The sequence below is a fragment of the Dipodomys spectabilis genome, unplaced genomic scaffold, assembly GCF_019054845.1.
Source record: "Dipodomys spectabilis isolate Male_0828 unplaced genomic scaffold, ASM1905484v1 ptg000079l, whole genome shotgun sequence".
NCBI lineage: Eukaryota > Metazoa > Chordata > Mammalia > Rodentia > Heteromyidae > Dipodomys > Dipodomys spectabilis.
Genome location: NW_024870756.1, coordinates 1,859,623 through 1,871,457, shown reverse-complemented (window position 1 = coordinate 1,871,457; position 11,835 = coordinate 1,859,623). Strand labels below are relative to the sequence as shown.

General features: G+C 46.0%; 1 protein-coding gene across 1 annotated transcript; it reads right to left on the bottom strand.

The window, feature by feature from the left end:
* Positions 1–3,264: 3,264 nt before the first annotated feature.
* Positions 3,265–3,637, bottom strand: LOC122110529 (10 kDa heat shock protein, mitochondrial-like). The gene has a single exon (XM_042683109.1). It carries the CDS (start codon positions 3,626–3,628, stop codon positions 3,335–3,337), a length of 294 nt encoding a protein of 97 aa, XP_042539043.1. The 5' UTR covers positions 3,629–3,637; the 3' UTR covers positions 3,265–3,334.
* Positions 3,638–11,835: the final 8,198 nt, after the last annotated feature.

The following is an 11,835-nucleotide window of genomic DNA, read 5'->3' as shown; positions in this document are numbered from 1 at the left end:
TGGCAGGAAATCTCACTGCAGTCCTTGTGGGAAAGGATGACACAGGCCACAAAGAGAAGGAACACAAGGCAGCCAGAGCTACTAAGGCATTGAGTAAAGTAGTTACAGAGCTTTCCAGGTTTTTCTGGAAAAAAGAAGAAAAGAAGAGTAAAGGGCAGCAAGAGGATTGGTTAATAATTGCCTTCAGAAAAGCTGACTGGTGGATTTACCTCTTGGTTTTGTTTTTCTAAGTCAGAAGTAAGGCAGTGTTTGGTCCAGCTGCTTGTTGGTAGGGCTTTGACCTCAGTCTGTGGTTTGGCAGCCCCAAGACCTCAGGGGCCTATCGTCCTGAGGAACATTAAAAAGGGGACAGCAAATACTCTCCAAAGACACGTGCATAGGTAATACAGGAGTTTTGTTTCATTTTACTTTTAAGATATTTTTATACACATTTACTTCTTTGAATAAGTGATTCTTTTACATGGTTCAAAACACACACACACACACACACACACACACACACACACACACACCACATATATGTATGTCTCCTTTTCCTCTCCCTTATTTGCTCAGTTCCCTAATCCCAAATAGAAAACCCCTTTTTTAGGTTTTTGTTTATCTTCCTAAAATGGTTCTTTTTTGTTTGTTTGGTGTTAGGGGACAGAACTCAGAGCCTCCAGTGTGACAAGCACTGAGCTAAAGCCCCAACCCCTAACATTGTTCTTATGCTTGCACAGACTAAAAAAGTCTTTGTTTTACTCAAGTTTTAATGTAAACAACGTTGTGCTGTACACATGTTCTGCACCTTTAGAGTCCCCCCTCCCTCATTTAACACTAAGCTCAGTGACATTTTCCCATCAAGTGGAAAGTAACCTCATTTTTTTATTTCATTATGACTGCAAAATATAACATGGTAATTCCCACAAAGAAACATTAAAGTTGTTTCTAGCCTTTTGATATTACAAATAAAAGTATGGATAGGGCTGGGAAGGTGGCTCAGTGGTAGAGTGCTTGCCTTGTATGCATGAGGCCCTGGGTTCGATTCCTCAGCACCACATAAGCAAAAAGAAAAAAAGCCGGAAGTGGTGCTGTGGCTCAAGTGGTAGAGTGCTAGCCTTGAGCTGAAGAGCTGAGGGACAGCACCCAGACCCAGAGTTCAGGCCCACGACCGGACCCAAAAAAAAAAAAAAAGTATGGATATAAGAGTCTCTCTATGCAGCCTAGGCTGGCCTCTTGCTTCTGCCTTCTAACAGCTAGGATTATAAGCATGTACCACCACACCTGGCATCGAGCTTGGGCTTCGAAGACCGATGCACAGGTGGGAAAGACAGAGATTGAGCAGTGTGAGAAAAAGCCTGTTCTGGTATACTGTTTTACAGTAAGACAGTAATAGATAATAAATGTTTTGTGCATGTGTGTATAAATATTTTTTTTCATTTTATTAAAAGCTAGAAGAGGGGCTGGGAATGTGGCTTAGTGGTAGAGTGCTTGCCTACCACGAATGAAACCTTAGGTTCAATTCCTCAGTACCACATAATCAGAAAAGGGCAGAAGTGGCACTGTGGCTCAAGTGGTACAATGCTAGCCTTGAGCAAAAGAAGCTCAGGGACAGTACCCAAGCCCTGAGTTCAAGACCCAGAATTGAGGGAAAAAAAGAGTCTCAGGGACTTCACTGCCTGGGATGGGTTCAAACTGCCATCCTTAGATCTCAGCTTCCTGAATAGATAGGATTACAAGTGTGAACCACTGGCACTTGGCATTCATTTGTTTTTTATTTTTTATTTTTTTGGGTCCACTTCGGTGCTTGCCTTGCATGCATGAGGCCTTGGGTTCGATTCCTCAGCACCACATAAGCAAAAAGAAAAAAGCCAGAAGTGGCGCTGTGGCTCAAGTGGTAGAGTACTAGCCTTGAGCTGAAGAGCTGAGGGACAGCGCCCAGGCCCAGAGTTCAGGCCCCACGACCGGACCCAAAAAAACAAAAAAAAAGAGTCTTACAGACTGTCCTGCCTGGGCTGACTTTGAACTTTGATCCTCAGGACTGAGCTTCCTGAGTAGCTAAGATTACAATGTGAGCCAGTGTCATCTGGCAAGTGAGGGCAGTTTCAGAAGTAGTAAATAACATACAATGGAACAAGCAGTGTGCCCTTCAGCTCTCTGGCTTTTTCCAGTGATGATTGTGATCACCTAAAACTAGGCCTTTCTCTCTAGGCCATGTAGACACTGCTGCACAGCCAGGAGAGGTGGGAGAGGAAAGTGAAAGAGGCTGGCAGTGTTCCCACCTTCACTTTGGGCTCAAACAGTTTTTCAAGGTTGGATGCTCAACCCAGCTCTCTGAGTCATGAAGAATCAATTGTCATCCTTTGTGTGGCTAAAGTGGGGGAAGGACCTGTGCTGGCTGCTTTCCATATTGTTTTTCCATGGAGCAGGGGAAACAGAGTCAGCCCTGAGTGGAAGCTGGCCTTACAGGGAACCGGAGTAGTGGTCCCTTAACTTTACCTGAAGACATCGTTAGCCCTGGTCCATCTCAGTATCCTTTTCAAACTGTGCAGACAGTGTTGGATTCCTCCAACTCAGAGGCCTGCAAGTAACTCTCAAAGAATGCGTTTTGTGATAGAAGAAAACCGGTTTGCAGGAAGGGAGGGGAAAAGGTTAGACTCCCCCAACTTGGTCCTACTTCTCATTTGGACCCCTGAAAGTCTAGGTACATTCTAGAAGCCTGTTCAGAGAGACAGACTGGGGTAACTGGACTAGCTGGTCACCCACAGAGATTCTCATGGTATCAGCTCATCCCAGAGATTAGTCTGACTGGTTCTCAGCCTTGCCTGGCTGAGTTAGCAGCATACAAGGACTGGGTCAGCTGCTGAAGGCTGATTTCCTAAGCCAGCCAGCCAGCAGTATCACCCTGCATGTACAGCAGGTTAATACTTCATCTCCCATGCACTGGGCTTCCTTCAGTCTTTTCCACCGCACTGTGACTCTCCTTCCTCTTGGGATGGCAGGACAATGATGCATCTTTGCCTCAAAGTTCCACTATAAAGCCGAAAGCTGACAACAGAAGACAGGATTTAGAATAATCAGATGTAGTATCCTTCCCTACCTACCCAGACTAAGCCAGGCCCTTGTGACTCTTTCCTATAATCCTAACTACTGAGGAGGCTGAGATCTAAGGATTGTGCTTCCAACCACTCCAGGCAAGAAAATCTGTGCAATTCTTTTTTATTTTTTATTTTTATTTTTTTAGTAACCATCAGTTTATTATAAAAGGGAGATAATGGAAATTATTTACATGATGAAAGATCTCAGAACTTGCATGGAATGTGCAGCTTCACATGATGCCATTTCAGTGATATATTCACTCTACAAACTTCCCAAGAATGTCACCATCCCTAAATAAGAAATAATCCTTGTCATCTAGAACTACTTTGGTGCCTCCATATTTATCACCCACTTTCACACTAACTGGCTGAATCTCTCCACCCTTTCTTTTAGAGCCTGATCCCACGGCCACTACGGTGGCTTGCAATACTTTTCCTTGAGACTTTTCTGGAAGTGTAATGCCTCCTTTGGTTACAGTTTCGGCTGCACTCCTTTCGACCAACACCCAGTCAAACAGAGGAAGAAACTTCCTAAATGCTTGTCCTGCCATGACTGTCGGCGATCGCTACTTGGACTCGGCTCTCATGCCGATGCTCCAAGAAGAGACCCGCAATCGGGCTAGGGGACACCCAAATCTGTGAAATTCTTATGTCCGAGATAACCACTAAAAAGCCTGAAGTGGAGCTTTGACTCAAGTGGTAGAGTGCCAGCCTTGAGAAAAAAGGATAAGGGAGTTCAGGCTTCAGTACTGTCACAGAAAAAAAATAAAGTTTTCTCACGTGGGAAAACACATACAGACTAGAGGCATGACCCCAAATACCTGTGAGGGTCTGCGCTTATCTCTAGCTCCATACTCAAGGGAGTGCAACAGTAAACAGCAGGTAAACATCATGACACATTGTGAGATATTTGAAGAACAAAGCTTTCCCCCCTCCTTTTATTTAAGAAAGAGAGAGAGAGAGGAGAGAGAGAGAGTGCAACAATGATGTAGCTGTAGCTGACGGTGGCAGATAAAACATTCCCAAAGTAGATAGCCAGAAGTCTAAGAATATTCTGAGGTATTGTGGCTTAAGCAGAATGTCAGCCCTGTCCAAATTTGGAATAATATTGGGGACTATTTCAAGCCATGTGAAATGTCAACACCTGTGGCAGAGAGCTATCCACAAAGCAAATATGTAGTAGCTGCACATGGGACGAGAAGAGAATCGGACTCACTAGAATGGGATTGCTGGCTATGGGACTGCATTGGGAAGCCCAGGTAGAAAAGGTGCTGGGACTGGTCTCTCCCTAATCTTCACATCACAACAATCAAAACTCCTAGATACCTTCTTTGGCAAGAGAGCTGATCCCCCAGCTCTTTTATGTTAGGAGTCCCCAAATTCTAGTATTTTCAATTCATTTCTCAACAGTGGTATCTTATTTTTTTTATTTTTGATTTTAAAGAGTGTTTACTATAAGGGTGTCTTTTTGACCCCCTTCCCCCAATATTGGGGTTTAAACTCAAGGCCTTAAGCTAACTGCTGAGCTATGTCTCCAGCTCATGCTTTTTATTTTATTTAAAAAGCAACATATTTAGCTAGGCTCATGCCTATAATCCTAGCTTCTCAGGAGGCTGAGATCTGAGGATTGCTATGTGCAGCCAGCTCAGGCAGGAAAGTCCAGCAAAAAAGCTGGAAATAGAGTGGTGACTCTGGTGGTAGAGCACTAGCCTTGAATGAAAAGGTCAGGACAGCACCCAGTCCCTGAGTTTAAGCCCCAAAATTGGCACCATAAAAAGGTAGATGTTGCCAGGTGCCAGTGGCTTACACCTGTAATCCTAGGTACTTAGGAAGCTGAGATCTGAGGATCACAGTTCAAAGCCAGCCTGTGTAGGAAAGTCCATGAGACTCTTTTCTCCAATTAACCACCAAAAAACCAGAAGTGGTGCTGTGTGTGGCTCAAGTGGTAGAGTACTTACCATGAGCTGAAGAGCTCAGTGACAGTGCCCAGGCCCAGAGTTCAAGCCCCCTGACTAACAACAACAACAACAACAAAAAACGTAGATCTTTTATTTTACTTTGTATATGACTGGCCTGCTTGTCTCTCTGCCTGCCTGCCTGCCTTCCTTCCTGCCTTCCTTCCTGCTTTCCTTCCTTCCTTCTTCCCTTCCTTCCTTCCTCCCTTCCTTCCTTTCTTCTCTTCCTTTTTATGGTACTGGAGATAGATGGAATTCAGAGACTGTGCTTGCTAGAAAAATGCTTTATCACTTAAGCCATACCTGGATCCTGTTGATTTAGTTTTTCAGATTGAATCTTGAACTTTTTCTCAGGCTGACTTCTGAGCTCCATCCTACTATCTCCACCTCCACAATAACTGGAATTATAGGAATTAATCTAATTGGCTAATTTTCCAAAGTCAGACATTAAGAGTGCTAAATTGATTCTGGGCACTGGTGCCCACACCTGTAATCCTAGCTACTCAGGAGTCTGAGATCTGAGGATCATGGTTCAAAGCCAGCTGGGGTAGGAAAGTCTGTGAGACTTTTTTGGGGGGAGTCTGGTCGTGAGGCCTGAACTCTGGGCTGGGTGCTGTCCTGAGGGACAGCTCTTCAGCTCAAGGCTAGCGCTCTACCACTTGAGCCGTAGCGCCACTTCTGGCTTTTTTCTTTTTTCGCTTATGTGGTGCTGAGGAATTGAACTCAGGGCCTCATGCATGCAAGGCAAGCAATCTACCACTGAACCACCTTCCCAGCTCTCTGTGAGACTTTTTTTTTTTTTTTTTTTCTTGGGTCCGGTCGTGGGGCCTGAACTCTGGGCCTGGGCGCTGTCCCTCAGCTCTTCAGCTCAAGGCTAGCACTCTACCACTTGAGCCACAGCGCCACTTCCAGCTTTTTTCTTTTTGCTTATGTGGTGCTGAGGAATCGAACCCACGGCCTCAGGCATGCAAGGCAAGCGCTCTACCACTGAGCCAACTTCCCAGCCCTCTGTGAGACTCTTATCTCCAATAAACTACCAGAAAACCAGAAGTGGTGCTGTGGCTCAAGTGGTAAAGTACTTGCCTTGAGCTGAAGAGCTGAGGGACAGCACCCAAGCCCCCAGAGTTCAAGCCTCACGACTGACAAAAAAAAAAAAAAAAAAAAGCAAATACAAGAGTCTTATGGACTCTTATGAGTCTTATGCCTCAGCTGGCTTTGAACATTCTTAGATCTCAGCCTGCTGAGTATCTAGGATTATAGACATGAGCCACAGGTACCCTATAGGGTCTTGCTTTTTAACAAAATTGCTTCAGGGGCTAGGAAGGTGGCTCAGAGGTAGAGTGCTTGCCTTGCATGCCTGAGGCCCTGTGTTCAATTCCTCAGCACCACATAAGTAAAAAGAAAAAAGCTGGAAGTGGCGCTGTGGCTCAAGTGGTAGAGCGCTAGCCTTGAGCTGAAGAGCTGAGGGACAGCGCCCAGGCCCAGAGTTCAGGCCCCACGACTGGACCAAAAAAAAAAAAAAATTGCTTCAGATATTTGTCTTATTGTTTGAATTTCCTATTCCTATTTATTTGCAAGCACTTCCTATCTATGGCCTTAACTTCCAGGAATAATAGGTTTATGCAGTCTTTTAACTTAGTCAGTGTGGAATGTCTCCAAGCCATGTGATCTGATAGTAATGAATTAGGTCATCCTAACTATAATACCAAAATCTCATTAATTCAATTTTAGTAATCACCTAATATCTGCTAACAATTGTGAACATTTACTGAACTTGTACTAAATACTTAATATGCTATTAATCTTCAAAATTATCCTATAAAGTGGGCACTGTTATTAGTTCCATTTTATAGATCAAGACACAGAAATAGGAGCAAGTAATTTGCCCAGTTACACAGCCTAGTAAGAGATGGCATGCAGATCTAAAATGCAGACCTAGCCAGACACTGGTGGCTCACATCTGTAATCCTAGCTACTCCAGTGATCTGAGGATCTCCAGCCAGGGCAAGAAAGTGAGATTCTTATCTCCAATGAACTACTCCCCCCAAAAAAACTGGAAGTGGAAATGTGGCTCAAGTGGTAGAGTGCTACCTTTTAACAAAAAGAAGCTCAGGGACAGCACAAAGGCCCTGAATTCAAGCACCATGATTGGCACAAAATTAATTTAAAGAATGTGATCTATCTCATTATTAAGTTTTAAAGTATTACATATTGAAATAACACTACTTTGGGTATATCTTTTTTTTTTGGTAGGTCATGGGGCTTGAACTCTGGGCTTGGGCGCTGTCCCTACACTCTTTAGCTCAAGGTGCATGTTCTACCGCTTGAGCCACAGCGCCACTTCTGCTTTTCTAGTGGTTTATTGGAGATAAGAGTCTCTTGGACTTTCCTGCCTGGGCTGGCTTTGAACCGTGATCCTCAGATCTCAGCCTCCTGAGTAGCTAGGATTACAGGCGTGAGCCACAGGCATCTGGCTTTTTTTTTTTTTTTTTTTTTTTGCCATTCTTGGAACTTGAACTCAGAGCCTAGGCCTTGTTCCTGAGGCCTGACCCCAAGCTTCTTTTTTTTGTTTGTTTATGGTCCTGGGGCTTGAACTCTGGGCCTGAGCACTGTTCCTGAGCTCTTGAGCTTAGGGTAATACTTTACCACTTTGAGCCACAGTGCCATTTCCGGTTCTCTGGTGGTTAATTGGAGATAAGAGTCTCACAGACTTTTCTGCCTAGTCTGGCTTTGAACTGTGATCCTCAGATCTCAACCTCCTGAATAGCCTGTAATCCTAAAATGAAGGCTCCCTGAGCTTTTGCTCAAAGCTAGCACTCTACCACTTGAGCCACAGCACCATTTCTGGCTTTTTCTGTTTATGTAGTTCTGAGGAATCGAACCCAGGGCTTCATGCATACTAGCAAGCACTCTACCACTACGCCACATTCCCAGCCCTAAAATACCTTTTTTTCCCCTCCCTGGTTCTGGAGCTTAAACACAGGGCCTGGACACTATTCCTCAGCTTTTCAGCTCAAGGCTAGCGCTCTACCACTTAAGGCAAGCACTCTACCCTGAGCCACCTTCCCAGCCCACCCTCCTTTTTTTTTGGTCTGTCGTGGGGCTTGAACTCTGAGCCTGGGCACTATCCCTGAGCTCGGCAGCTCAATGCTAGCACTCTACCACTGGAGCCACAGCACCATTTCCGGTTTTCTGGTGGTTAATTGAAGATGAGAGTCTCCTAGACTTTCCTGCCAAGGCTGGTTTTGAACCACGATCCTCAGATCTCAGCCTTCTGAGTAGCTAGAATTACAAGCATGAGCCACCCACGCCAGGCTGAAAACACCCTTTGTGGTCCCTGAATTCTCTTCCTCAGTTACATCACACTGTTGGCACCTTAGAAGTTTGAAGTTAAACTAAACTTTTCTAGATTTTTAAAATTTGTTTTGAGTTTTTGTTTTGTTTTTAGGCAAAGTCTTGTTATAGAACCCAAAATAGCCTGTAACTTGCTCTGTAGTCTAGCCTGACCTCCAATTTATGATTTCCCTACCAGCTTCCTGAGTAGGATTACAGACCTGAGCCATCAGTGTCAGACTAGAATTTTGTTGTTGTTTCTTTTTTTCTGTAAATTGTAATCATCTCAGGTCCTCACTTTCTGGACCATTCTTAATTTTACTGTTTTTCATATATGATTTCTCATAGATAGGCTTCTGTCTTTCTTGTTGCCCACAATGGATATATTCTACCATCAAAATGGTACCGCAGCCCTCCAGAGGATCACTGATGATGCCTCCAAGTTTACAGAGACAGGAAGTGAAATGGAGGTTGGTGGGGGAAGACAGAAGGAATGGGGAATTATTGTTTAGTGGTACAGGATTTCAGTGTGGGATGATAAGAAAGTTTGGAGGGGGAAGTGGCGCTGTAGCTCAAGTGGTAGAGCGCTCGCCTTGAGCTGAAGAGCTGAGGGACAGCGCCCAGGCCCAGAGTTCAAGCCCCACGACCGACCAAAAAAAAAAAAAAGGAAAGTTTGGAGGGGCTGGGAAGGTGGCTCAGTGGTAGAGTGCTTGCCTTGCATGCCTGAGGCCCTGGGTTCGATTCCCCAGCACCACATAAGCAAAAAGAAAAAAGCCGGAAGTGGCGCTATGGCTCAAGTGGTAGAGTGCTAGCCTTGAGCTGAAGAGCTGAGGGACAGCGCCCAGGCCCAGAGTTCAGGCCCCATGACCGGACCCAAAAAAAAAAAAAAGAAAGTTTGGAGACGGGCACACAACCATAAGATTATATTTAATGCCATGGAACTAAACATTTGAAATTGGGTTACCAAATGGGGATGATTGTTGCTCAGTAGTAGAGCCAACCATCTCCAGAACAGTAACAAAAGGGAGAAAAGAAAGAAAAGGGGAGGAAAAAAAGAGAAAAAAAAAGGAAGAGAAAGGTTAAAATTGTACATTTTGTTAGGTGCATTTTACCATGATCATCTTCCGATACACAAATGTTCACAGCAGCTGTATTTACAAGGGTCCCAAATTGGAAATAACCCCAAGGCCCAACAATGGCCAGATGAATAAAACAAATTGTGGTATGGCCATACACTGGAATGCTTTTCAACAATAATTACTGTAATTATGTTTTAGGAACTGGAGTGGCATAACAATTATTTCTCCCAGTTCTATTGGCTAGAAGTCGGAGTTCATGCTGCGGTGGGATCTTGGTGAGGGCCTCCTGGGGTATCCATTCATTGTACCCTCACATAATGGGGCCACAATACTTTTTTTCTCTTAAGAAAGCAATGAATTTGTCACATACGCTATAACAAACTTCGAAAAAAAATTAAGCCAGGGAAAATAAGCGTGACACAAAGGACAAATATTGCATGATCCCACTTACACAAAATACCCTGACTAGGCAAATTCCTAGAGACAGCAAAAGATCAGCAGTTCTGGGGCCAGAGGGGAGGAGGAAAAAGGAAAAAAATCCAGGGGTGGGAAGCAAATGGCCGCGAGGAGGAAGAGGGGGCGGCCCGGTGGCTCCGGGTCGCGTGCAAGCCCTGTGCGCCGTGCCTTTGTCCCCTTTCCCCGCCAGCCTTCCAGAACAAAGGGCTTGGGGCGCCCGCGCTGTCACCCCTGGCTCCGGGTTCTGGGCTGAGCCAAGGGCCTGGGTGCGGGGTGCGGGGTGCCGGGTGGGGGTGGGGGGTGAGGGGTAGTTTTTCCACTTGGTCCATTTACTGTATAAGTGTCACGGATTCCCTCCCTTCCTCTTCCTCATCTGCATCACTCTGATCCAGCAAGCAGAAGTGAACGCGCACGCGCGCACGCGCGCACACACTTGCTTTTGTTCTCCAAACTGCATCAGGCGCAGGCGCCCGCTGGAGTCTGGCTCTGCCGGCACCGCGTGGACGCCCCGCTCAGCGCTGGCTCTGCCCACAGCGGCTCTGGCGCCCAGCGCCGGAGGCACTCGCTCAGATCATAAGCCCTTTGTTTCTGGGTTTGCCACCAGATCTGGGCAGCAACGACTACTCAAGGCCCAGAACGGGAACATGCCCGGTCTCTGAGACCATTGCTTTATTCTCAGCCCCTTTGGCCAGCGGGGCTTGGGGGTGGGGATTGTCCCTAGCTGTCCCTGGCTTCCACCAGCATGGCCGCTCCCGATCTGCTTTGCGCCCCCAAGATCTCTTTTCTTTTCCTTTTTGTGGATTGTGGAACTGAACTTTGGGCCTGGGCACTGTCCCTCAGCTCTTCAGCTCAATGCTAGCACTCTGCCACTTGAGCCACAGCACCACTTCTGGCTTTTTCTGCTTATGTGGTGCTGAGGAATCGAACCCAGGGTCTCATGCATTCAAGGCAAGCACTCTACCACTGAGCCACCTTCCCAACCTCTCTGCCACTTGTTCTTGAGCCAGTACCATGTCCTATTCCAGGGAAATGGCTCCTGAGTTTTAGGTGATACCTAAGGTTTATTGCATGAAAGGAGCACTGGCCCTAGCGAACTGAGGCCAAGTTTAGGATGTGGACCCTGTCTTTTCCTTTCTTTGCTTGACATTGCTTGAGCAAATTGCCCTACATCTCCCCTTTCCTAACAGATCTCCAATATCCAGGTGGCCCCAACCTCTCTGAGGCTACAATTGCAGTTCTGCTCCTCTCTTCCTTCCCCATTCAGCTATACAGCCCACTCCCTGCACTTCTGGGAAATCCCTTCTTGAACATCAGACCCTGCTCACTCTTAGGGATCCACTTGGGTCAAGCTTCTCCCTGGAGCCTTCAGCATGTCATTTAGTGAAAGGAACTGCTCTGATTTGCAAAGCCACTGTTGATCACACTTATCTGTATCATTCTAGAGTCTCTGACCCCTGAGCCTGTGGAACTGCCATTGATCTGTCCAGCTGTCTCCCAGCTATCCCCACCACTCCAACAGTGCTGTGCAAATGTGCAAGTACTTAGGAAGCAGGGTACAAATGTTTGTAGAGAGGTTTCAAAGCTCACACCTATAATCCTAGCTACTCAGGAGGCTGAGATCCAAAGATTTCGGTTTGAAGCCAGCTTGGGCAGAAAAGTCCACATAAGACTCATCTCCAATTAACCACTCAAAAAATGGAAGTGACACTGTGGCTCAAAGGTAGAGCGCTAGTCTTGAACACAAAGAGGCTCGGAACAGTGTCCAGGCCCTGAGCTCAAGCCCCACCACCAACAAAAGTGAAGAGACATTTTTCCACCACTCTCCCAAGCTTTTTACTAGGCCTCCAAATTGGGGTGCCTAGAGGCAAAAGAGATTGAGACACATTCCAGGGCGTGAGTCTTACACAAATTGCTCTTTCCCTGCCTCCCAAGAGC

Bases quoted from the DNA above. Each gene is read 5' to 3' on its own strand.
- LOC122110529 (XM_042683109.1), bottom strand. From the start codon at position 3,628: ATGGCAGGACAAGCATTTAGGAAGTTTCTTCCTCTGTTTGACTGGGTG.